This window comes from Penicillium daleae, assembly GCF_028827525.1.
Source record: "Penicillium daleae strain IBT 16125 chromosome Unknown utg000002l_segment0_segment0, whole genome shotgun sequence".
Classification (NCBI taxonomy): Eukaryota; Fungi; Ascomycota; class Eurotiomycetes; order Eurotiales; family Aspergillaceae; genus Penicillium; species Penicillium daleae.
Genome location: NW_026623150.1, coordinates 4,862,262 through 4,886,876, shown reverse-complemented (window position 1 = coordinate 4,886,876; position 24,615 = coordinate 4,862,262). Strand labels below are relative to the sequence as shown.

Genomic DNA, 24,615 nt, shown 5'->3' with positions numbered 1-24,615 from the left:
CCGAGGGCTGTTAACAAACATTGCATCGGCGTCTTTGGTCATGTATTCAAAGCTTGACTCGCTACGTGTCTCGTGTACAGTTGCATATTCGTACGTGTACATCTACTTGTATGAGGTAGAAACCGCAAGTGACGAGATCCCTTCAACAAATGAAGCCTATGCGTTCAAATAAATTCTCAATCCTTGAGTAGAATGGCTTGGCTCTAATATACAATATGGGTATCGCTAATATACAGTCTCGAGTATACATAATCTTACAGGGACAATCAATCCCGAATCCACCCAGTAGGCCCTAGGACTCCACCATCTTCGGCCTCTGGATCAAGAGTCCACTTGCGGAGAGCCCGACAGCTCAAATTAGTCCTCCATCCAGCCTCAAACATCTCAATGCCTGCCCATCCAATCATAGCCGCATTGTCGGTACACAAGTAAGGAGGCGGAGCGACAATATTCACATGTTCAAATCCACGAACGTCCAGGAATGATCGTAGAACGTGCATGAGGAATTTATTGGCTGCGACACCCCCGCTCACGACAAGGGTCTTGATCTCGTCTTCATCGCGGTATCTGAGACGGAGAGCCTCGAGAGCGATGATCGTTCGCGAGGAAAGATGCTCGAAGCAGACACGCATCGCTTCTCTACCTAGATCCACCCTCTCTTCGTCGGACAAGCGGTCATCCTTGTCTTTGACGATTTTATTGACCATACTTGCGACCGATGAGAAACTGAGCTGCAATGCCCTAGTATTCGCAAATGGAGTTGTCACACTCCATCCCCACTGACTTTTACGCTTGATCACCTCCTCACCGCGGGTCATTGGGGGTCGATAATCAGCGAAATCGGCCGGTCCATTGGGAAAGACGAATTGCTCCAGCGTCTTGCCGTACATGGTCGTTTTGGCTTCCTGCAGTAGGGTCGGAGGTAAGATCTCTCGGGCTGATTTATCCAGTGTCTCGCCTATTGCAATATCGTCGCTTGATGCCATGATTTTGTGATCTGTTAGGGATTTGGAATGGACTAGAATCGAATGACCCCCGGAGACGAGGATAGACAGGAACGGGAATTGTGGCGATGTGAGATTTGGTGAATTTGACTCCTTGGTATGATCCAAACATGATACCAGTCGAGGAGTCAACAGATGCGCTTGCATGTGGTGGACTCCGACCATGGGAATCTGCCATGCAACCGAAAGGGCCTTCCCTGTATCCAGGCCGACCGACAGGTTGGAGCGCATGCCGGGACCTCTGGTAGCAGATATGAAGTCTGGCCTTTGGCGGAATGATCCATCAGCTAGTCTAATCGACTCGGCTCCGTCATTCGACGTCGGTAGACTCAGGAGGGCCTTATTGACAAGATCGGCGAGGTTCTCTTGGTGAGATTCGAGGGCGAGGATCGGATGAATTCCACGGTGAGCTCGAGAATCGGCGGTGATGTTTTCAAGGAAGTGAATTTTAGCCTGGTCTCCTCTCGAGATATCGCTCATCTTCTCAACGATCGCAACTGAGGTGTCGTCACTGTTCGTTCCAAGCGGTTGCGATTAGCGCGTGCGCGGATCAGAGACTTCGGGCAAGACTGGACTTACCATGATGATTCAATCGCGAGAGTAAGTAGGCCTCGCCTACATCGCAGAAAACTGCGCGAGGCGCTCGTTGCCGACTTGCGTAAAGTCGCAGCTGAGCCTCTGGGCAAGAACATTGGTAAGCTTAATGCGATGGTCAACGGACGCGCTGGCAGAAAAGATCGGAGATGCACGGGCCCACCAAGCCCTGAAAGGCTGCCCTAAACCCAAGAACAGCAATGCTTCATAGTTCGAAGGACAATAGTGGATGTCATGGCAGGCGTCTATTCTACATGCCTCAAAGGAGTGAAATACGCTTCTCGGGAAAATAGAAACATCTACGATGTTCGGGGCCTATTTTTACGGCACTATATTTCCGTATACTGCAAGGAATTTCCACGTAATCCAGTGCTAGAATCTATAAAATGAGAGATTATAGCATTCAATGCTGACACGATTGACCAATTTCCAGGGCCATTGGGCTTGGTGCTATTTTTAAAGTACCAGCGCCTTGCCTCTATGCATAATTATTTTGAATAGCATTTGTTCGGATCTATACAGTTCTCCGTATCCAGGGATCGCAAGCCGTGAAAGACAGCAACCCGCTTCAGCTAGTACAGCGCCGAATAAATGATACCACAAGCTGAACAATATCTTCAGGTCGATCCTCTGGTGAAAAATGCCCACAATTTTCAAGAATTGTCAGCTTCGATCCTGGGATTGCTTTATTGAGCTTATGTGCCCAATCAACCACCTGCCACTCATCGTTGGCACCCCATATCAGCTGTACAGGCAGATTACCCAACACATGAAGCCGATCGGCAATCTCCATGGTATGTCTAGGATCGTAATGTCGCACCTGATGCTGAAAGAGACTTCCCTGGCCAATGGGACCAGATATGTAACCAAGGAAGGTATCTAAGCTTGAATCCGCGAATCTCTGCTTGTCATGCACGGCAGATAGCAGCCAATCTCTAAAGTGTGCACGATGGTCGTCATCGTTCACGTGGATGAGCCGCTCCAATCCTTTCTCCATCTGCTCCCTCGTTCTTTTCGACGGGTAACTATCAAAACTCACAACGTCGATCAAAGTCAACGATAGCAGTCGGTGAGGATAGAATACTCCGAAACGCTGTGCAATTCCACCTCCAATGTCATGTGCGACGAGATGGAAGGACTCGATACCCCAGTGAGAGAGTAGGTCTTCGAGGACGGGAACCTGGCCCGACATGGAGGTGTCAACGGATGGATCCCATGGGCGCTCCGATAGCCCGTAGCCTAGTAAGTCGAAGAAATGGACCTTGTACCCAGCCTCTGCAAGTGGGAGAAAGATATTACGCCAGATTGCAGATGATGAGGGTGTTCCGTGTAAGAGGACGATGGGCTGCCCTAAACCGTGGACGCCGTAGGCAATTCGGTGGCCATTGATCACCACGTTCTCCGTGACGATCTGAATATTAGGCGACTGTTCGTTTACCTCAGACATGAGAAATTTTTTAAAGGATACGTATGATTGCAATCAAGTCGGAAATCTGGTGCTGTATTTTTATACTTCAATACGATGGTCAAATTGACTCGAACCTGGGAAATCTGTAGCGTGACTCAGTCCCCGCAAAATATAGCCAATGATATCCTATGCCCCAGAAGCTTTTGGAGAATGTGGAACCAAGGCCTTCCACAAGTCAATCAGCCTCGTACTGATCCATTAGTCAAATCGATATGCTTGGAAATCAAGACCCTAGCCCGACCTGTTCACATCTTCCCCAGGGAAACTTAAGGACTCTCTTGCCCGAAATAGGTAAGAACATCGGGTTTATAAGGCTACAGCGAAAATATTTTTTACAAGCACAGGACTGGGTGTAGGTAAGGACTGGATTGGGTTAAACTATTTTGGTTATACTAAATATAGATCATAAATCGTGGGCCCGTCAACGTCGTAAGATATAATCGTCGGCTCAACACACTGAGACACAGTCATCTTCATTTCATGGCCCGGAACGGACCAAGGCCGCATTTGTACCTCGAGTCAGCTCACAAGAGATTGAATAGCCTGAGCTGTCAAAGGGCTGAACACTGTTCTGCAAGGCTGGTAGTTCGCCAAGCTGGCTCGAGTCTGAGGTGCAGCAAGCCTTGATTTTCAGGTTTGGAGGATCGTTGAATTGTTCCTGACTATCCAACTCCTCGTTTGTTGGCAATCTTGAGCCCGATCATTTGAGAGTCCATGTTTCTGAGAGAGAGAGCGCGGCCATTGGCATTAAGAAATGTCCAGACAGTACACGAGACAGTTCACTCGCGGACAGTCCATCGTCGCTCTTCTCGGGACATCTTGGTATGCTTGCCATAGTATTCATCGGTATTCTCAATTGGGGTCACGCAGTGGATAGTGGGCGTGCCTTGGAATTGGATGCGCTTGTCTGCGACACTTGGTCGCACCGCAGAGTTCTTCTTGAGGATGCTCTTCGAGGAGCATGAGTTGACATAAGAGTAACTTGGTACTTGCAAAGAAGAAAATCGCTTGCTTGCTGGACTCGCTGGCGAGATTGGAGTGCGAGGAGCAACCGGCGACTTGAGCGACAGCGACGGACGCGATGTAGTCGGGGCAGTAACGATGCTCAGGGAAAGCTTGGGCTTGGCGGATCGAAGCATTTTGACAAGATTGACAGAACAGGGAATTGAAATTTTTATTATGAAGATGACAATGTAGTTTTGTAGTCACAGGTTTAACTTCGATCAACGAAGACAACCTAGAGAAAAGTATGGATCGAGAGAAAGACGATTATCGACGTAGTAGACTTGAGAAGATACAATCTGGAGGGGGAAGGCAGAAAAGAACAGCTCGTTTGGACCAGCCAGAACGAAGCGCGGACGAAAATAGAAAGAGAAGAAAATAGAAAAATCTCAAACAACGATGCAGCAACGACGAAGAACTGGTCCAGGACGTGGATGTTATGGGCGGCTATATACTGAGTCGCGGGCGGGGGAGGGATACCTGGCAGCCAACCATCGCGCGCTGTCGAAGCGCCCAGCCAATGCACTGAACGCTGCACACCGCACAATCACCATCCTCATCACGCATTAGGCCCAACCTTGCAAGGCTGGCTCGCAAGCTCGACCCCGTCACCACATCCAATCAGTATGACGTCCTTGCCAGTCCTGGACTGAACAGGATGTGATGGGCCGTGATGGCCTGGTGTGCCATGCAGCCACATGCACCTTCCCTAGCAGGCCATCTCTCTCAGGCGGTAAGGCCCCAGCAGGTGCGTCTGGAAGCAAAATCTGTCCACCAGTTCCGATCAACCATCAATCGGGAAGGAGTAGTGACCACTTGGAATCACGCGGCAGGTCCAAAGTCCGAAGACCCGGCTGGGGGGAGGGGGGCCACCTGCAATACTTTGCGTCGTCATTCACACTAGGCCAAGGAGGTAATTGAACTGGAAAATTGAGCATGCGCCCGGTCGCTCAGCATGGTTTTCAATGTGAAATCACAAGAGGATGAGTTTTCTTGACTGGTATATACTGGATGTAGTATGTGTAGCATGCTCGATGTGGGACCATTCTTGTTAAACATCCCTCGGCACAGGGCTCCCGTTAGTCTATCCACTTACGCCTTCGGGCAGTAGTGCCCGAGTTAAGTAGGGGACTTGAGATAAACGTTGAACTTTGCAAATCGTGTTGCGTCGTACTGACGTTGTGCTTGTGTTGATCTTCGAGGCAAGCCATGGTTTAAAAAGTCGTCATTTATAAATGCCCAATTTGAGAAAATAAACAAATGAAAAAAAAAAAAAAAGAAAGATGAACACGGCCTTAATCAAGAAGAAAGGATGTTTCTCAGTTTCAAGGTACGAAGCAATTCGGACTTGTTCACAAGCTAAATAAAAAAGCTTTCTTGTAGACTGATTGATAAGAAGAGACAACGCTACTCATGGTCGGTAGGTTTATCCCGAGAATAGGCCACGTTGACTAGCGTCTGTGTTGGATTAAACAATTCAACTAATGATGATTTGATCCCAGATGAGACTGTTGCCCGAACCGGAGATCGGGCTTCGCAAACGGAGAGGTTCTCCACCGCGACTCCGTGATCTCCTGGCGAACTTAGGAAGGAGGCGGAAGAGCCTCTTACCAGAATCATACTAGCGTCCTTGATGACTGACTGTTTAACTTTATACATGATGCCTATTCAACTGCCTTAAGTGAACAGAAATGGAGGATTTACATCTCGCCGAGATTTGACTATCGTCATTGAACAATGGGTCTACGCTCTGAGTAACTATATTTTACTATGAGAATACCTCATGCCTCGCGACCCCGGCTACAAATCTTAGTCAAAAATCCGACCGGTAGCCTACTAAGCCACCCCATAATTTCAGCCGTTATTGAAGCCAACATATCCAACAAGCAGCCGTAGTAGTGCAAGGATCTGGACCGAAAGTGGGGGTACTTTTTCCCCACGCAGAGCTTCGTAGGCTTTCAAACCGGGAATACTAATCCCATTCAGGAAGGAGTCTTCTCCGCTCGCTTCTCGAAAATTCATGGTGAACATCCCAAACGTGGCAATGATATTATTACAGCGCGAATCACAAAAAGGAACTCGATAATGGCAAGAGGAGAAATTGCACACTTGACAAACTTTTCTGCGTCACTAGTCGGTGCCTAGCAGATAAAGAGTATGTATAGAGACTCAGCTCCTCCTGCCGCGACTTTAAATCCTCCGAATCCACCTAATCGGCCCATTACAAGGGGAGGGAGATCTACACTGGAATTCAAACGTGCGATTCTGCTTGAAGAGACAATCCTTTACGACCTGATGGAATTTTGCGATATGCGGACCTTTACGATGTCTCGTCAACCATGCTCGGGGGAATGCCACCACAGCGAATGCAGCGTTCCCAAACTTTCTCTCTCGGACTATGGGCTTTACCTCGGTCAGCAACTGAATACTCGGATGCTGAGTCTTGGAAACTGGAATCTCCCCTGCTTTGCCCTCGCAGAGAAATCACGAAACCACACTTTCGTCGGCCGGGACGATATCTTGCGATCGATGGATGAGCACCTTCTTCCACAAGAGACATCTCTTCCTGCGGACATGAACAGTATCCGCAGCTTTGCAATTTGCGGAGAGAGTGGCATTGGCAAGACCGATCTGGCTATCGAATATGCCTACTCAAGGAAAAACCAATTCGGCGCCGTGTTTTGGCTGCACGCTGGTAGTGCGGCCCAATTGATGACCGACTATTGCCAAATCCCGAGCTACCTAGGCCTTACAAACACATACAGTCACCCGACTCCGGAATCAAGGCGGAAACTCGCAAAAGCGTGGCTGAACAATCCAAAGAAGAGTGTGGATTGGGGTGTCAATTGTCGCTGGCTATTGATCTTCGACCAAGCCGATGACCTCGACGTTATTGCCAATTACATTCCACGTGGTGGAAATGGATCAATTTTGATCACAAGTCGAAATTATGCGGCAAACAATCGTTTCTTTGAAAATGGAGCTGGCGCCGACCTGGGTCCACTTTCGATAGGCGAGGCAACGACACTCCTGCAACGTCTAGTACTAGGATCAGATGTTAAACTGCGCCGAGCAGACCAGAAAGCTCTAAAGAAGATAGCTAGCTTGTCCTATGGCGTACCCGGGGCTATCACGAGCATCGCTGAGTCTATCCAAGACGACTCCCTCTCACTTGCAGAGTATGCGGAGCTGTTGACTTCAGATGTGGCACACTTGGCAAATGTAAGAGCGGACGCTTTTCATCTCAGGCGAATGTGACCCTAATCAAAAGACTCAAGACATGACATGACCGCACTCGCTTCAAATCACGAGCTGGCATCAAATCAGCTCAGTCTTCATTTATGTGACATGACATGAATTTACGATCACGCCTGAGATGGGACCAGAAGATGAGAACATGGTGGCGCTAGCGTTGGATCTCCTTTCACAATCAAGCGTTTTTGACCGGCATGATAATGCGGGTATTTTTGTAACCAATTTGATCATTTACGATATCCACTCCACGCATAATTGGAGCTTCAATGTCTCGCTTCTTCCTCGATTGTCATATGTTTCTCGAGATATCAATAGAGATACTTCCAGACTAAGAAGACATTCATGTGTGGGTATTTAGCTCGGGGGAGCTCACACTAAAACTGGGAGCAGTCTGAAATCTAAATCCCTCTACTTTCTAACTATACTCAGCTTCTATTTGCTTAGAGGGGGTCAGAAAGCTATATATTAATTATTCTTCCTTATGCAGTCTACATCATTACCCTCGTTGGGGGAAATTTTATGTATAGTTATACAACTCGTTTTTTGCTGGTCTTCCAACTGGTCTTCTAGTAGGTCTTCTAGTAAGTCTTCTAATAGGTCTTCTTCTTGACAATTAGAACTATTATATCCACTTGCAGTCTGTTCTAATCTATCTCGAATATTACTATTCCTATCTATCGTCAGACGTTGCTAGTAGTGAGAGACTGCTCGCTGCAAGAAGGTCTTCTAGGTTGCCGCCTCCACTCGGAGCAAGCCCACCACATTCTTCGTAATTCTCCAAAAGATTGTCGATTATCTCCGCCTGGCCACTCATATGTAGAAAGTTACCAATACAAGCATGAATTTCGAGAAGTCTAGGATCTGGAAGTTCCCAACTTCCTTTGTGAACTCGGAACTTGACAAGCCGATCTTTAGGTAAGTCTCGCAACGGTGCTGTGATAGTATCTGGAAAGGTCTTGAGTCGATATTGGTGAGCAATTCCGGTTGCTTCGAAAACGAGTCAGAATTGTCCGAATTCTCTGTGAAGCTGGGGGCCTAGCATCAGGACGTTGTTTTCCGAGTTGATCTGCTGGTGAGGTAAACTCCATACTGCGAAGAACTGGAAAGTATCGCCTTAGATTAACCCAAATGTTTGCATCTCTGTCTTTCACTACCTCGCCCACACCTCGCCTTGATTTTAGATCCCAGAATAATGTGGGCTGCTTCAATATAGTTCGTCATCGCGTTCGGTGGAGGAGCGTGACGGTGACGGTAATGCCCCGTTGCAACACATTTGTTGCCATCTCTTTCTAAAAAGTTGTGTGGGAGTTGCGACTGAGAGCTTCTGCTAACGGGCTACGTGTCTAGGCACTTGAGATATCCGCTTGGTTCTTCAGGAGTCAATTCAGCGGGTGTTTTGCCACCCTGTGCTTTCAAAGGAATCAATAAACCGGTTCTGATGCTTTGGAATAGTTGCCGAAGCTTCTTATCTGCGCATTCTGAAACTTCCTCCGCCAGATTTTGCCTTCCGTCAGGAGGAAGGACTTCGAAAAAGTCACGGAGGAAGTCTCTGGTTTTGTCCGTGGGTTCAAGTGGTGTGTAACTGTTTAGCTTTCGATCCAGCTTCTAGCTTGATTATGAGTGTCGAAAAACTAGAGGATACACAAGGACTCACCGTCTTGTAGGATGATGACATTCTGCCGACTACTCAAGGCCACTAGTCTAGAGACTATAGCAGTTCCAGTAAAAGTAAGGCAGCCGAATCAGCTGTGATGGTTGATGATAGATGAGTATAGTCAGTTCAAGCTTTGCAAAGGAATTGATGACGAATGAGTGCAATTGGTCGAAGAAAGTTAGCTTAATTAGAGAGATTCCTTATTCGCAACAAGAAACCCGACTCGCACGTCACCATAGGCCATTTTTGGACAAGTCCCTGCCACATATCATAGTGAGGCGTCGTTAGTCTAAAAGTGGCTTAGTATGATGTGCAAATAATATCTACCTAATCAAAGTTACTTTTTAGTTACGGGCCGCTTTATGATCAAAGATTCTGAGTAAATCTAGGTTGAAGTTCAGAGTGGCGTCAAAAACTATGTAATTTTTCATACCCGTCGGATCCCCTCATGGGTTCTATATAACCTTACCACACGGCTTTGTTTATAATGGCCCGTATCACTAGGGATTGCACCGTCTTAAGCACTATGGCGTACGTAAACGCAGTCCGTCCTAGGCTGAGACCGTACGATAGATAGGAATAGTTATATTCGAGATAGATTAGAACACACTAAATGCACTAATTCGAGTTGTGAAAAACTCCTCTAAGTATTGAAATACCTGTTGAAAGACCTGTTGAAAGGGTTCTAAGTCTATAAATTGATCTTAATAATATTGCGAGTATTGGTTAACTAGAATAAGCCAAGATGTAAGCCAACACGACGCCAGTCAGTACACGCTATCATAACCCCGGCCCCAGACAGCCGTGACTTGTGACTCTCTAGGCAGCCTCGATTTCCAACTTCAAGCTACCAGTCAAATCCCATAACGTCAGATCTGACTACTCATCACACAAGCAATCACCCTACCAGTAGTGGCTGTAAGATTCATTCACGAATCAGGCTTCGGTGGGCAGGGATTTATGTGGAGAAGCCGGCCACTCCCGAGACAGCCGGGGTATGTCCAGTGCCTCTTTAAGGTCTCTCCAGAGCTGCTCCATTTCAAATTTGATCTTACTAAGGCTATTTTCATATCTGAGAGATACGTGTCTAGAACATCTTATCCTTCAACTTATCCATATCTATCCCGATTAGCGCCCGCATGCCATGAGCAACCTGAAAAACATCCTCGAGCCTAGTGGTAAGTCAGCCGTCAAGATGCCAATGAACGGACCAAGTTAGATCTGTTCAGCCTCCTCTTTTATTTACTCATCTACTTTGAACAGCGATCGCGGGGATATTCACACTAGGAGCGTGGATCAACCGGCGTGCCGATCGTTATGATCGTGTGCATGATCCTTCGCGCACACCACTACTGCACGAGGATGAATCTGAGCGAGAACAGGATACTTATGGCGAACCCGGAGAAGCTGTAGTTGCCGAGACAGCCAGACTAAAACCTCAACTGAGATTTCATTCCCGCTGGCTGGCGCGGTACCCATTCCTTCTCGAGATCTGGTACTGGCTGCTTATTTACTGGGTGGGCATCTACTGACTCCCATGCTCTTTAATCATATCTGACAAGACCCAGATATATCAAGGCGCGCGAGCCGTCTCCGCACGAGTCATCGCTAACAACAAACCTATCTTCCAAAAAGCCGAGCACCATGCCATCCTTCTCCTCTCCCTTGAGCACTACCTCCACATCGATATTGAACTCTCCGCCCAGCAATTCATTCTTACCAAATCACCCCGACTGATCGGTATTCTCGCCAGCATTTACTACTCCCACATCATCGTCGGCGTTGCCTTCTACGTCTACAGCTACACATACCTCCCACGCAACCGGTATCAAGCCTTCCGACGCACCCTAGCCCTAACAAACGCTATCGCGTTCGTAATCTTATCGCTCTGGCGATGCATGCCCCCGCGTCTCCTCCCTTCAGACTACGGTTTCATCGATGTGCTGCACGGCGAGAACTCGGGGTCGGCGTGGACGCGAAACAAATTCCAATTAACCATTGCGGCGATGCCTTCGCTGCACTTTGGTAACTCGGCGTTTCTTGCGTTTTGTCTTGTGGTATACAGTCCGCACGGGTTTCTGCGAGTCGTTGCTCCGCTTTGGCCAGTGGTGATGGGAGTGACGGTGGTTGCGACTGCGAATCATTTCGTTCTCGATATGGTGGTTGGTATTGTGCTTATTGCTAGTGCTTATTATTTAAATCGGGTTCTGTTGGTTCTCTTGCCAGTTGAGAGGGTGTTGTTTCGGTTGATAGGGTTGGAGAAGCCTCGGAATGCGTTTGATGGTAAGTAGACAGGTATACCGAGTGCTTTATTTACAGTATCACATGCCGTTATACAAAGTTGGAACCATAACGTGAGCAGCGCTGAATCCGACCTACTTGAAGCGTCTTGCCAGGCGCATCGATCACTTCCAAAGAGATAAAAAATCTCTCAGCGTCAAATGAATCGCCCGGATCCGAACATGCTTCATTCGCACCTTCCAAACGAGGTGATCCTCAGCATCGCGGATATACTCACTCGCTTCCCGGATGTCAACCATCTCTCCCAAACATGTTATCGCCTCTATGGCATCCTCAACTTGTGTCTTTATCAACGACATGTTTGAGCCCTGTATACCACTGGTTTCTGTTGCTGTGCGGAAAGGCTTCGCGCACATTCTGCAGATTCAACTTGACCAGGGTGCTTCCTTAAATGTTCGTCTAAACGACACAAGTAGTCTAGTTCCCACTATGTGAAGCCTTAAGTTTGCTGGTTTGGTGATGGGAGCAAGGTTACCGAATCGGGACGATAAGAGATTTCGCTCGTTATCAGTGAGATAAGTCAAATACCACCACATCAGATATATTCTCTTCGTGATACTCTCGCTGAATGCCACCGATTGTTGACGATTTATCCTTTTGGCTCATAACACTCCTCCCGTTGGAGAATTCGTCCAATGCGGGGGGTTTGACAGGTCTCCCGAATTTGCGTAGCAGGCCTTCAAAGGCACCATTTCGCACCTCAAAATTATCTCACGCAGGATATCCTTCTCAATTCGCTAGTAGCTCCTATTTCGGTTCTGTATAGCGTGATGAAAAGAATATAATTGTGTTGATGGAAGCTACTGACAGCTTTATGAAGGCCGGAGGAGGCCGCAGCTAGAATAAATTGGTTGGCCATAATAGGCAGGTTTAAGCGTCGGTTCAAGGTAACCAGAGGCATGCCATGCAGGCCGCGGGCAGAGCTGGTAGAATCGGGGTCAACTAATTAACTATGGGGTAGGAATAATGCACAAGAAGATCCAGAGGCCTATATTCAGCCGTTGTTACTGCCTAAATCCTGCTTCGTCATCCTATAGTTAGTCAGTTAACTAGTTAACTAACCCCCTATGTATGACTACGGTAGCTATATTTGTTACATACTACAGTATTGTACTCCCCAACCACTCCCCCCCCAAGGATCTTTCCCCATTTCAGCCACGGTGAGGAGAGCTGCGGAGAGACTAACGCCCGAGAAAGGCGGAGTTAAGCCGAGACTGGTCGGTCCGCTGGGGAGAAAGAGGGGAAGGCGTGTCCAATAGGTCAAGGACTTTGGGCGGTTCTCCAACTTTTCCACACGCTTTTCGGCGCCATCTTGACCTGTCCAGACTTCCAGACTTCCAGAATCCCTCCAACTTTCACGCGGACCCGCTCGTTGCTCCGCACCGATCACGGCGGCACCCGAGAGTTATCGTGGGCGTTTTCTTTTTATGCCGCACATAGTCATACACAGTGACACACTCACCGAAGGAGGGACATGTGAAATGCGACCGGCTCCGGTTTCACCCTTCCGATGATCTTCGCATGGTCACCTGAACCATGGCCAGGTGAAGCTAGTCCTAAGTAGTAGTTGAGCTATATTCTGGATCCTCCGGTACTCCAGGAGGAAAGTACTGTACTTTCGAGGCGGTTGGGATGGTGCTTTCCGCTGCGAATTGTTTATTGTTATACTTTATAGTACTTTCTATATTTAACGATGTATTGAGCTTGCTGACTGTCATAAGAACCGGATTTTGCTGGTTCTCGCCAGGGGTTCGGTATGCGCATCATTGGCTGGATGGTTCTTTTTAACCGTGGCTCGTGGTGGCAAAGGAGAGTCCGTAAAATTCTATTCTGCCAGTCAATCTCAGGTCGATCTGGATACTGTAGGATCTGTGATAGTGTGGATAGCAGATCAATCTTGCATATCTCCAAGTAGAACAATTGACAGAAATACTCCCGAGTCAGGATGTCATCACTTTCTCTTTCTCCAGTGAAAATGCGGAGTACCATCGGGTTCCTCGCAGTAGGAGACTAGTCGGCCCCCAGCCCGATCTCGCGGGTAAATCGCCTCCGAAAAAGGGCCACAGTCCCAGAGTCCAGGGGGCGGTGAAAAACTCATACTCGCGTGGCCAAACATTATTATGAAGATTCACAGGCACTTGGTTCATTGAATGGCCAGGAACACGCGGACCAGGTCATCTGACTTGCAATTGTAGAATTCTTCTAATCTTAGTCAATCCATCAGAATAAATCAAAAATCAAGACCAACCAAAAGCTCAATCTTCAGCTCGATTTGTTCGAGCCACGGACGGAGTCTCTCTCTCTCTATTATTATCGCGAAATCATCAGCAGCGGGTTCATCATTCCTTTTTGACTCAACCCGGTCCCCCCGTTCTCCACCTTCGATCTTCCCTTGCCCTTCTTCCCCCCCCTCCCCCTTCCCCCAGTTGTTGTGCGGTGGATTTTCACTTTCGGGTCGCTCCCAGTCCCTTTCAAGTTTCGACACAGTCCTGTTCTGTGACACAATGGCGAGCGTCAAGGATACCGTCAAGGGCACACTGGTTGGCAGTAAAGAGGCGCCCGAGCTGTCGCTCCAGGCCCGCTCCAACTTCTTGCGCCACGCTCAGAAGGACGAAAATGGCGAGTTGTACATGACCGAGGACGATTTCATTAATGCGGTTGCTCCGAAGCAGGAGGATTATGTGAGTCTCGCTTTTTGGTCTCTTCTTCAATGCCTTCGCTTTCCCCGTTCTCGTTCCCTCGCATGGAACTCCGAAACAATTTCGAGACCTCCAAAGAATAGCACCCCGGCTAACCCATTCCTCAATTTCAGCACAAAATCAAGCGCGAGCAATATGGCATCCTCTTCCGAGTGGCAGACCGACGGAGATCCGGCAAGCTTAGCCTGTCCGACTGGGCCACCTTCGAGAACCTCCTTACGAAGCCCGATGCAGAATACGAGATTGCGTTCCGCCTGTTCGACCTCGATGGCAGCGGGACCGTGAAATGGGAGACCGTCAAAGGAATGTATAATCTGAACAAGAGCGCCGATAGCATTCCCTTTGACTGGAACTCCGAATGGGCGTCCCTCTACACTGGCCGCACCAAGTCGCGCCACGATATGACCTACCCCCAATTCTCCCAGATGCTGCGCGGCTTGCAAGGCGAGCGCATTCGCCAGGCCTTCCACATCTTCGACAAGGATGGTGATGGCTACATTGAGCCCGAGGACTTCCAGCGCATCATCCTGGAAACCTCCAAGCACAAGCTCTCCGACCACTTGCTGGAGAACCTGCCCACGCTGTGCAACATCTCGACCAGCAACAAAATCTCCTACGCTACCGTCCGTGCCTTCCAGAACATCATGCGCGAGATGGATATTATCGACTTGATCGTCCGCGAGGCCACCCTCAAGAGCCGCGACGGCAAGATCACCCGCTCTGACTTTTTGAACGAGGCCGCTCGCGTCACCCGCTTTTCCCTGTTCACCCCTATGGAGGCTGATATTCTGTTCCATTTCGCTGGTCTGGATGCGCCCTCCGGCCGTCTATCCCAGAAGGACTTTGCCAAGGTCATCGACGCCTCATGGCGTATCCCTGTCGCAGTTGCGGGTCAGGCGGTGGAGGCGGCGGCCACCAAGACCCAGAACTTCCTGCACGGTCTGTTGGAATCGGCGCATCACTTTGCTTTGGGTAGTCTGGCGGGTGCGTTCGGTGCTTTCATGGTCTACCCCATTGACCTGGTCAAGACCCGTATGCAGAACCAGCGGTCCAACCGTCCTGGTGAACGCCTCTACAACAACTCCATTGACTGCGCGAGGAAGGTCATCCGGAACGAGGGTTTCCTTGGCCTGTACTCCGGTGTTATCCCGCAGCTGATTGGCGTGGCTCCCGAGAAGGCCATTAAGCTGACCGTGAACGATCTCGTGCGTGGCGCCTTTACCGATAAGGATACCAACAAGATCCGGTATCTTCATGAGATTCTGGCTGGAGGTACTGCTGGTGCCTGTCAAGTGGTGAGTTGGTTCAAATTTCGATGAACACTTAGTTTTTCTTTGCGTTAACAATTTCCTTCTTTTTTCCAGGTCTTCACCAACCCTCTGGAGATCGTCAAGATTCGTCTCCAGGTCCAAGGTGAGATCGCCAAGAACGTCGAGGGTGCTCCTCGCCGCTCTGCCTTGTGGATCGTGAAGAACCTCGGTCTCGTGGGTCTGTACAAGGGCGCCACCGCTTGTCTGCTCCGTGACGGTAAGAACAATCATCTAACAATGATTCTTGAAAAGTATCTGACAGTTAAACAGTGCCCTTCTCCGCCATCTACTTCCCCACATATGCCCACCTGAAGTCCGACTTCTTCGGTGAAACCGCCACCAACAAGCTGGGCGTCGTCCAACTTCTCACTGCCGGTGCCATCGCCGGTATGCCCGCCGCCTACCTTACCACGCCCTGCGACGTGATCAAGACCCGTCTGCAAGTCGAAGCCCGCAAGGGCGAGACGAAATACACCGGCCTGCGCCACTGCGCCGCGACAGTGTGGAAGGAGGAAGGTCTGAAGGCCTTCTTCAAGGGTGGTCCAGCCCGTATCATGCGCTCATCACCGCAGTTCGGTTTCACCCTGGCCGCATACGAGGTCCTCCAGAAGATGCTCCCATTGCCCGGCGCGGAACACGAAATCTCCCCCACCGGCCAGGTCGAGCCTGGTGTCGGCCTCCAGGGCGCCAAGGCTCCCCTACCATACCTCCGCTCAAGGAACGCCCTGAAGCTCATCCTGGATGTGGACCAGAACATCGGCCGAGTGCAGGTCCCTCGCCCCGAGAACTGGCCCAAGTTCCTGCCGGGTGCTAAGCAGTGATTTGCCCCCTCCCTCCGCTGTCTTTGGTTACATAGCGATATGATTTTCAATATTTGGGGTTGCATTTCTTCCTTCTTAAACATTTTTTTCCTCGTGTCTTCGCCTCCATCAACCATTTAGCATCAGATTTCTTCTCTTTTTTGTTTCTTGCCTATTCGGTCTTTCTTATTTACGCCCCGTTTCCGTTCATCTCCCATATTTTGTTTCGCGGTTTGAATCTTCTGTGCTTGAAAAACTGAGGGGCCACGAGTGTTGTGTCGGGCCGGACTGGGATGGATAGTCTTGTTTTCCGTTCCCGCCTGCCCTACTGCATGATTCATCTCCTTATCTCCTGGCGTGTGGCTGGGATGCACTGTATTGTATCAAAAAGGATAGATCTGGAAAGATGGGGGTGTGGGAGATATATATAGATGGGAGGGGGGTTAGGTTTACCCTGTGTGTCGGGGTATTGGTGAGCTGGATGGATGGATCGTTCTGTACAGCGCTTGGGTCTGTGGGTGGGACTTGAGTTTTGTGTTGTACTTAGATCTAGACCGGATAGAATCGGATTTTACTTTGAAGAGGAAGTTGGTAGTTGATATTCCATGGTGTTATTTTGTATTCATGTTCGTTGTTGAGAGTGTGGGAAGAGGTATATATGGAGTAGGTCATATGCTGGAATTGTGAGTCTTTGACCATCTCGGGATGAATATATACAAGTATAAGTACATGAGATTGAGCAGTCGGCATCAAGATGAAAGGCCCTGGAATATCAGAGTCTCGCACTTGGACGTAGTTCCAGTGCGCAGCTGGAGAGGAGCGCTGTCAAGAAGCGCTTCAAAAGCTACAGTGCCTGAGATCATACTACAACGGGCCTCGTGCGGTAAACTCTTGCTCAATCATGTTCCTGCACTCCTGAAACTGCTATCGCCTAAAGCAGTTCACTTTTTGCTTCTTAGAAGAAGTTCACCTTCCGCGTCGACTGAATCTTCGTCGCAGTATCATTATCACTCGATGTCTCAGAGACACTCGAGTCTTTCCTTTCCGACTCCTGCGTAGACTTCTCTTCCTTCGCAGCTTTTGGTTGTGAATGCCACTGTGCATCCTCTTGCTCGATCTGCTGAAGAACTAGAAACGATACCAAGTCAGTATAAACCAGTGCTCAAACTCCAAATCCCAAGAACTCAAAACGACATACCATCCTCCCACTCCAACTCCTTCGCTTCATCCCCCGTTCCCAACAACTTCTCCACGTCAACCTTCTCCCCCTTCTGCAACCGCCCAATAACTTCCTTCAAAAGCTCAATCTTCGCATCCACAGACCGCCGATACGCCGCATACCCATTCTTCAACGTAAGCAATCGAATCGCTTGCGACCCGATCAACGTAAACATCACAATATAAAATGTAGCCGGGTTCCACTCCTTCGACTCGCCCGCCTTGCGCGACTTGCGGTTCCGGATGAATCGCGGCACCATCGCCGTCCATACTGAGCTATCTGCGATCTTCGGGAGTCGCTCCGAGGTAGCGTAGAATCTGGAGCCGGGCGCGCGGCACGAGTTGGTGATTATGGATGGAGAAGGGTATTGTGGTGAGAGGAGTTTGCGCGTGAGAACCGCGGGCCTTATTCGGAGTGGCATTGTCATTGTCATTGTTGTGTGGGTTGAGGTTGTGCTGTTGCTTCTCGTAACACGCTGGGAAAACGCCCGCGGGCAAAAGTGAAAGGTCCTTTTCTGCCTGAGGCTCTAAGGCATATATGCCTTATTGGGTATAACGTGGATTGTTGCTACGACAACACGCCCGTTTAGCGTTCCCACGGGGTCTGGCCAGTGATATCAGCAAAGCTTCGATTTGAAAGTCCGAATTCGTGACCGCACTTCCTGTCGTGAAGGCTCTCACCCCCTCCCCCCTGCGCACCATGGCGGTTACCGTCTTACCACCCAGCTCGATTTCGGAGTCCGTCAAGCAGGCTGTGCGGTCGACGTCAACATGCTCCGATGCTACCGTGTTGTCCCTCCAAACATTGCTCCGCGGTTCGTCAAAGGCGCCCGAGAAGCCTGTCCGGCGGAATACAAAGACTACGAAGGAACCCGCTATTACGACGAGTCGAGCGAAGACGTCTAGAACGATTAAGACGCGAAATACGAATGATACGACGTTGCACCTCGTTGACCAGGATGGCCCCGCGTTGTCGCCTCAGGAGAAGCTCGTGCTTGCGACGGAGGTCTTCAATGTCACATTGAAGACTTTGACGGACGCGTCGAAAATCCCAGCTACGAAACGACAAACTGCGACATCGGATAATCTCTCGACCAAGTCCGGGAGAACCAATGGGGCCGGCGTGGACAAAGGCGTCTCCTCGGCCGCGGAATGCGCGAGGCTAGCTCTGGCAACACTACGAGCACTCAAGAACGACCATCAATCATCAACGGAACTAGCGAATATACAATTCGAGCAGGGCGCGTGTGTGTTAGCTGGGAAATTGATTTCTCTGGGATTGAACGAGATGGCGTGCAAGGAACTTCGATCGCTGAAGAGGAGGATACAACTACATCTCGATACGAAACAAGCCGGGAAAAAGGGTGTGCCGGCAAAGGATGTTGCGGATGAAGATGCGGGCAAGGAACGAATGTCCGATCTTCTTACATTCTCGAATATCGCCAATGCAGAGTCGGTGTACGGATTGCTGGTTTCTTACCATGCGAATGCGATGCGGCTTCTTGTTGCTGAGAAGAAACCCTCGACAACTGAGCGCCTTGTTCCTTTCTTGCAACTGTCTGATCGGAGTAGTCCTGCTTCTATCATTGTTGCTGCTATGAACTCTGGGAATTTGACCAGCGACAAAGCTGCTCTCCAGCTACAACTCCTCTCCAACACAGTGCTGTCTCTATGCGCCGGCAAGTCCTCTTCCACCGACGGATCGACAAGCAAAGACACACTGAAACCAATCACGACGCTCAGTCTACAACTTTTATCTCTCGAGATACGCTGCTTGGGGTGGAAAACATCCGGCCATGTCTGCGATGAAAGTAAGGAAATGATTGATCCGCTCCTACGCTACCTCGGTGTCTTCTCCCATCGCAGTAAAGATATTGAGAAGACCGACTTTGCGGTAGTCTACAAGACGATTACGCGGATTCAATCTTCAATGGCGGAAATCAAGAAACAGCGTCAAGACCCCAAGGATATGAACTCGGCTGCCAAGATAATGACCGTTCTTGGACAGCTCGCTTTGGATGCGGGATGTCTTGATGAGTCGCTCAAGCTCTTTGCCCAGGCAGTCACTCCACTTTCCAACTCTCAGAGCCTTGCTCTGGCTACCGTCCGTTGCAAAATTGCCTTTGTCTATTTCCAGGGCCTGAAAGAATCGAAGAAGTTCCTCGATGGAGCTTTGAAGGCTACCGCAGAGGCTAGTATTGCGTTGGGATTGCAATTACGAGGTAGTGTCACTGATTTGGATGAATTGGTGGTTGAATCTGCTAGGCTGAAGAAGCTTGCATTGGCCTGGTTTGGCGAGACGATCACCAAGTCTGTCGAGAGTGATACCGAGAAGAACGAAATTGCATCCCAGATCCGGGAATATCTCCAAGCTTTCTTGAGATTACTCCGGCGCTATGTCGGGCGGTCTCCGGCAGACGGTGGTGACGAGAAGGAGGCTGAGGTGTTCAGGGTTCGGATTGCAATGTCTAAGAGTATTATCCTTGCAGGTGTGGACTCGGCTGTTGCTATTGGACGACTATCGGTTATGTCTCAGAGGCCGCCATGGGATGACATACTTCCTATTTTGACGGATTGCCACCGACTACTCACGAGCATTGAAGCTACCGATGGAGACGGTTTCGATACATCGCTGACTGAGAACATCGGCGCTGCACTTGTCAAGCTTTCTAACCTCTTTTGGTCTCGATACATCAAGGAGAAAGAGGCTGGCCAGGGCTATCGCGAGCTTTTACCCCTGTTGAAACAGTCGACCCAGCTGCTCGCTACTTGCTCGCCTGGCCATCGAACTACCGCATTTGCCGCTCTGAAGTTTGAGAGAACTGCTCACTTGTACCTGGATGGTAACAAGTTTGATGATTCTGAAAAGGCATTTAGATCCTCCATCTCAGAATACATCAACGCAGGGACACTTGAGGACATTGCTAAAGGCAACGCAGGAGCTAGCCCCAGCATGCTCAATCATGACCCCCAGAGCCCCGGGTTCATGCTCAGCCGCGTTCTTTCTGCGTTTTTGAAGACGAAGCTACGCAGGAAGGGATTCAAGACTTTGTCTGTCTATGATGATGATGAGCTGGACTCTGGGCAAAGGGGAATGCTCCTCGAATGGCAAATGGGCCTTCTTTGTGATCTCCATGGATATTGCTCAAGTGAGGATAACTTTCAGTCAATTCTCAGCCCGGTTGTATCCAGTTTACTCGACATTTACTCTGCCGAACTCTACCCCATCCGACACGGCCGAGTCATTCTCTTTGCTCTTCGTTTCCTACTGGAACACCCTAACGCCATGAATGCTGATCTGACGGCAAGACTCATGGACGAAGGAACGGGGGCTCTCCAGTGCGGCAAGGGAACCGGTGAGGACATAGACCTGGCTCCATTCGCAGCACACCTCACAAACTCTCTACGCTTGATCATTGGCTTCCATCAAGGCAAGATGGACGTATGTGAACTAGACGATACCCTTTCCTCTTGGGCTTCCATGGTCCGCCAGTGCTCCGATGCAAAGGCGCTCTCTCTTTGCATCACAGATACCGATTATTGGGTCCTTCAGCTAAAGGCTTTAGTGGACTACACCGAGATCCACGGCCTTTGGAAAGCGCAGCTCTCTGCCTTGGAACTGATTCTCCGTGCATCAGAGCTCCTGCAATCTGGAGACCTATCAGATGCTATTGTTATTCTTGCTCGACTAGTACTGCAACACTGTCGTCTCGGTCATTGTCAGAAGGCTGGAGACCTGCTCGCGCGCGGCGAGCAGTATCTTGCCAAACACCAGGTTTCCTTACTCGCGACTATCTCGTACAAACTTGCTCGGGTGGAATATCTGCTCGAGACAAGGGAGATTGACAAGGCAGTCGCCACTCTTTCCGCAGCTAGAGTACTTTACCAGAAGGGTCAGAGCTCAGACGAGCTCAACAATTTGACCGTTCTGTCCAAGATCTCGTGGGAACGATTGATTGCGGATGCTGCCTTTGTTCAGTCCCGGCTATCCACTGCTCAGGGCTCCATGACTCATGCGTTGTACTTTGCCAAGTTGTCTGTGAGACTGAATTGCCGCATCTGGGCGAAAGTTGAAAAGCTGGCTCAAAAGAAACAAGATCGATCACTGCCTTCTAGTGCAGGCTCGGATGTTGAGATTGTCGCTGATGGGATGGCGAAGCTTGACCTTTCTCAGAACGGGTCTTTGCCGGATGTATCGGCCAGCTATGTTCAAGGAGCTCCGTTTTGGCCACATCTTGGGTCTCATCACACCTGCTTGTTGAATCTAGCGACTTTGTCTGCTCATCATGGCCTATTTCAAGATGCCATTTACTATGGAGAACAGGCTTTGAAAATTGACAGGACACTCGATGCCAATGTACGACTCGTTGCTGCTCAAACTCAGCTTGGATGCTACTGGATTCTCGGAGGTCATCTGAGCGAAGGTCAAGATCTTCTTGCCGCGGCTTCTGACTCGTCTAAACAGCTTCACACGAGCATCGAGACTGTTTCACTACACATGGCTCTTGCCTCTCTTTACCGGGTACAAGGACAACATGAGAAAGCGCTTCGCCTGCTTCAAGAAGCAGAGAAGGCCATTGCGTCTGTAACTTCTTCTGATACAGTAAGCACCTCGGAAGTGCCGAACGTTGCAGCCCTTGAGGAGAAGATGGCAAAGTTGCAGGTCCGCAGCAGTAGACGCACGCCATCGACGACTTCCGCTGCTGCACCTGTACGTCGGACACGAGCGACTAGCTCAGCTGCTACCTCTCGAACCTCGAAAAAGACCTCTGCGTCCAAGACCCCGATGCCAGAGGTTCAATCGAATTCTCTCCTTCGACTTAAGGGCGACGTCCTCCGACAACAAGCTGATTGCTTGCGTGCCCTATGCGATTTTGACCTCTCTGCCAAAACCCTCGCCGAAGCCCGACAATGTGCAACTGCCCGCGAGAGCAAAGTCTCAATCGAAATCGGCGAAAGCGAACATCTTCTCGCCGATGCTATCCGCCATTTCGCCAGCCACGCCGTGTACTGTGTTCTTCCCGAATCTACCATCTCCCTCCCATCTCTCAAGTCTCCAGTCAAGGGAGGAGAAGAGCCAACGCCACAACCTGCAAAGCCTACTGCGGCAAAGAGAACCCGCGCTCCGGCTAAGACTACGCGCGCCAAGGCGCAGAAGGCCAGCGAGGACTTTTCCATTATGCTTTCGAAAGCGAGTGATTGTCTGACGAGTGTTTTTGCTGATGCTACTGTTCTTGGTTCGACTCTTGAGAGCCATACCGCGTCTCGCTTGATGAGTCGGATTTCGATGCTTTCGCATGCTACAACCCCGGGAGGTCCTGCTATCTGGGCGCAATCGCCTGCGAATATGAATGGTGAGTGCTGGACAAAAGAAAGGCATACAATTTACATGCTAACCGACATTTTAATTCCCGTAGAAATCGGTCGCGTTGGAGCTTTCGCTCGAGAACGCATGGCTATTGACTTTGATCGACAACTGTCCGACTTTGCCGATCCACTGCTGTGGCCGACTTCCTCGCCCACGACCATCGAAATGAGTGACGATATTTGTACTAACTTTGCCGAGAACTACATCGATATCTTGCCTGAAAATTGGAATGTCCTCTCCCTGTCCTTGAGCGCAGACCGCACCGAGTTTGTCGTGTCACGACTACAAAAGAATCGCTCTCCGTTCCTGCTTCGACTTCCCCTGCGAAGAGGAAATTCGGATGACGATGAGGAGGAGCAGTTTACTTTCGAAGATGGCAAGGACGAAATGCAGGAGCTTATCAAGCTGGCTAATCAAAGTGCGCACGCTGCGAAGGCCCAAACAAATAAGGCAATGAAGAGGGAGTGGTGGAAGAACCGGGAAACTCTTGATCGTCGAATGGAGAGCCTGCTTCAGAATATCGAGAATGTCTGGTTTGGAGGTTTCCGTGGTATCTTCTCGCCTCTCGCGCGAGATGGTGATGCGTTTGCCCGATTCGCGGCTGCCTTCGAGGGTATTCTCGACAAGCATCTGCCCTCCCGTCAAAAGGGGGGTAAGGCGTCCTCACCCCGTCTTACCCTGCATCAGAATGTTGTGGAGCTCTTTATTGGTCTCCGCAATCTGGAAGAGGAAGAGGAGCCTGAGGATATCTTGATGGATCTGCTCTACTTTGTGGTGGACATTCTCCAATTTCAGGGTGAACGCAACGCCTATGACGAGATTGACTTTGACATGATGGTCGTCGATACACTTGACGCATTGCGCGGTTACCATGAAGCTGCACGGGAAGAACTTGCTACCTGCTCCCCTAGCCACACGGTGCTAGTCCTCGACAAGGCCTTGCATCTATTCCCATGGGAATCTCTTCCTTGTCTCCAGGGTTTCCCCGTCTGCCGAGTCCCATCTCTCGAGTGTCTCCGTGAGCGAGTTCTCAATTTCCGCAAGTCCCAATCTGGCGCTGTCATCAAGCGTACTTCAGGTTCATACCTGCTCAACCCGACGGGTGATTTGCGCACAACACAGGAAACCTTTGACGGGGATCTATCCAAACTGGATTCCTGGACGGGAATGGTCAATCGGGAGCCCTCCGAAGATGAATTCCGCGCCTCCCTAGAGAACAAAGATCTCTTCCTGTATTTCGGCCACGGCAGCGGCGCGCAGTACATTCGTGGCCGTACCGTCAAACGCCTGACAAAGTGCGCCGTTGCATTCTTGATGGGCTGCAGCAGTGGTACTCTCACCGAGGCGGGCGAGTACGAGCCCTATGGCACGCCAATGAATTATCTTCAGGCTGGTAGCCCGGCACTTGTAGCTACGCTGTGGGACGTGACTGATAAAGATATCGATCGGTTTGCGACGTCCACGTTTGAGACGTGGGGATTGGTGGAGGGGAAGTGCAAGACTCGTTCTGCGGGTGACGCAAGTTTGGATGCGGCGGTTGCTGGGGCGAGGCCGTCGTGTAAGCTGAAGTATTTGAATGGTGCTGCACCGGTGGTGTATGGTGTCCCGGTGTTTTTGGATTGAGGGTGTGTATATTATCTTGGTGTTTGATTGTCTTTTTGGTTCATAGATATGGGTGGCTTTGGGGCTGTACTTTTTATTTCCTTTACTTACATAAGCATACCCATATTCATACTTGATGACCTCTGCTGCAAGACAGTGTCTGTTGACTAGTGAGTCCGTACCTACCTGGATAGCTATCGAAGCAATTCTTACAGATTCTCTATCCGCCATGTTTCAATCGGGATCTTGATACAGGGAAGTGCAAACCCAGCTTCGCCAATTTACAGTCTTCCATTCTTTCTAGTTCCGCTACCAAGCCTACGGTTTCAGAAATGGCTAG

General features: G+C 49.8%; 10 protein-coding genes across 10 annotated transcripts; 4 read left to right on the top strand and 6 right to left on the bottom strand.

Annotated features, from left to right (window-relative positions):
- Nucleotides 1-266: 266 nt before the first annotated feature.
- Nucleotides 267-1,696, bottom strand: N7458_002676 (N(6)-L-threonylcarbamoyladenine synthase family protein; the record flags this gene model as incomplete). Its single annotated transcript, XM_056906059.1, has 2 exons — nt 267-1,515; nt 1,584-1,696. The coding sequence occupies 2 exons, from the start codon at nt 1,694-1,696 to the stop codon at nt 267-269; spliced, it is 1,362 nt and encodes a 453-aa protein (XP_056770166.1).
- Nucleotides 1,697-2,166: 470 nt separating this feature from the next.
- Nucleotides 2,167-3,045, bottom strand: N7458_002675 (alpha/beta fold hydrolase; the record flags this gene model as incomplete). Its single annotated transcript, XM_056906058.1, has 1 exon — nt 2,167-3,045. One exon carries the CDS (start codon nt 3,043-3,045, stop codon nt 2,167-2,169), a length of 879 nt encoding a protein of 292 aa, XP_056770165.1.
- An 800-nt stretch (nt 3,046-3,845) lies between these two features.
- On the bottom strand, nt 3,846-4,205 carry N7458_002674 (uncharacterized protein; the record flags this gene model as incomplete). The annotated part of the gene is made up of 1 exon (XM_056906057.1): nt 3,846-4,205. The coding sequence occupies one exon, from the start codon at nt 4,203-4,205 to the stop codon at nt 3,846-3,848; it is 360 nt and encodes a 119-aa protein (XP_056770164.1).
- Nucleotides 4,206-6,393: 2,188 nt separating this feature from the next.
- On the top strand, nt 6,394-7,326 carry N7458_002673 (tetratricopeptide repeat domain-containing protein; the record flags this gene model as incomplete). The annotated part of the gene is made up of 1 exon (XM_056906056.1): nt 6,394-7,326. One exon carries the CDS (start codon nt 6,394-6,396, stop codon nt 7,324-7,326), a length of 933 nt encoding a protein of 310 aa, XP_056770163.1.
- A 667-nt stretch (nt 7,327-7,993) lies between these two features.
- On the bottom strand, nt 7,994-8,411 carry N7458_002672 (uncharacterized protein; the record flags this gene model as incomplete). Its single annotated transcript, XM_056906055.1, is given in 2 exon segments — nt 7,994-8,310; nt 8,321-8,411. The coding sequence occupies 2 exon segments, from the start codon at nt 8,409-8,411 to the stop codon at nt 7,994-7,996; spliced, it is 408 nt and encodes a 135-aa protein (XP_056770162.1).
- A 31-nt stretch (nt 8,412-8,442) lies between these two features.
- On the bottom strand, nt 8,443-8,998 carry N7458_002671 (uncharacterized protein; the record flags this gene model as incomplete). The annotated part of the gene is given in 3 exon segments (XM_056906054.1): nt 8,443-8,647; nt 8,663-8,928; nt 8,978-8,998. The coding sequence occupies 3 exon segments, from the start codon at nt 8,996-8,998 to the stop codon at nt 8,443-8,445; spliced, it is 492 nt and encodes a 163-aa protein (XP_056770161.1).
- Nucleotides 8,999-10,121: 1,123 nt separating this feature from the next.
- Nucleotides 10,122-11,268, top strand: N7458_002670 (phosphatase PAP2 family protein; the record flags this gene model as incomplete). The annotated part of the gene is made up of 3 exons (XM_056906053.1): nt 10,122-10,155; nt 10,241-10,494; nt 10,546-11,268. The coding sequence occupies 3 exons, from the start codon at nt 10,122-10,124 to the stop codon at nt 11,266-11,268; spliced, it is 1,011 nt and encodes a 336-aa protein (XP_056770160.1).
- A 2,514-nt stretch (nt 11,269-13,782) lies between these two features.
- N7458_002669 (citrin) lies at nt 13,783-16,108 on the top strand (the record flags this gene model as incomplete). Its single annotated transcript, XM_056906052.1, has 4 exons — nt 13,783-13,959; nt 14,091-15,272; nt 15,342-15,504; nt 15,558-16,108. The coding sequence occupies 4 exons, from the start codon at nt 13,783-13,785 to the stop codon at nt 16,106-16,108; spliced, it is 2,073 nt and encodes a 690-aa protein (XP_056770159.1).
- A 934-nt stretch (nt 16,109-17,042) lies between these two features.
- N7458_002668 (DUF5321 domain-containing protein) lies at nt 17,043-17,739 on the bottom strand (the record flags this gene model as incomplete). The annotated part of the gene is made up of 2 exons (XM_056906051.1): nt 17,043-17,215; nt 17,286-17,739. 2 exons carry the CDS (start codon nt 17,737-17,739, stop codon nt 17,043-17,045), a joined length of 627 nt encoding a protein of 208 aa, XP_056770158.1.
- Nucleotides 17,740-18,005: 266 nt separating this feature from the next.
- Nucleotides 18,006-24,296, top strand: N7458_002667 (Separin; the record flags this gene model as incomplete). Its single annotated transcript, XM_056906050.1, has 1 exon — nt 18,006-24,296. The coding sequence occupies one exon, from the start codon at nt 18,006-18,008 to the stop codon at nt 24,294-24,296; it is 6,291 nt and encodes a 2,096-aa protein (XP_056770157.1).
- Nucleotides 24,297-24,615: the final 319 nt, after the last annotated feature.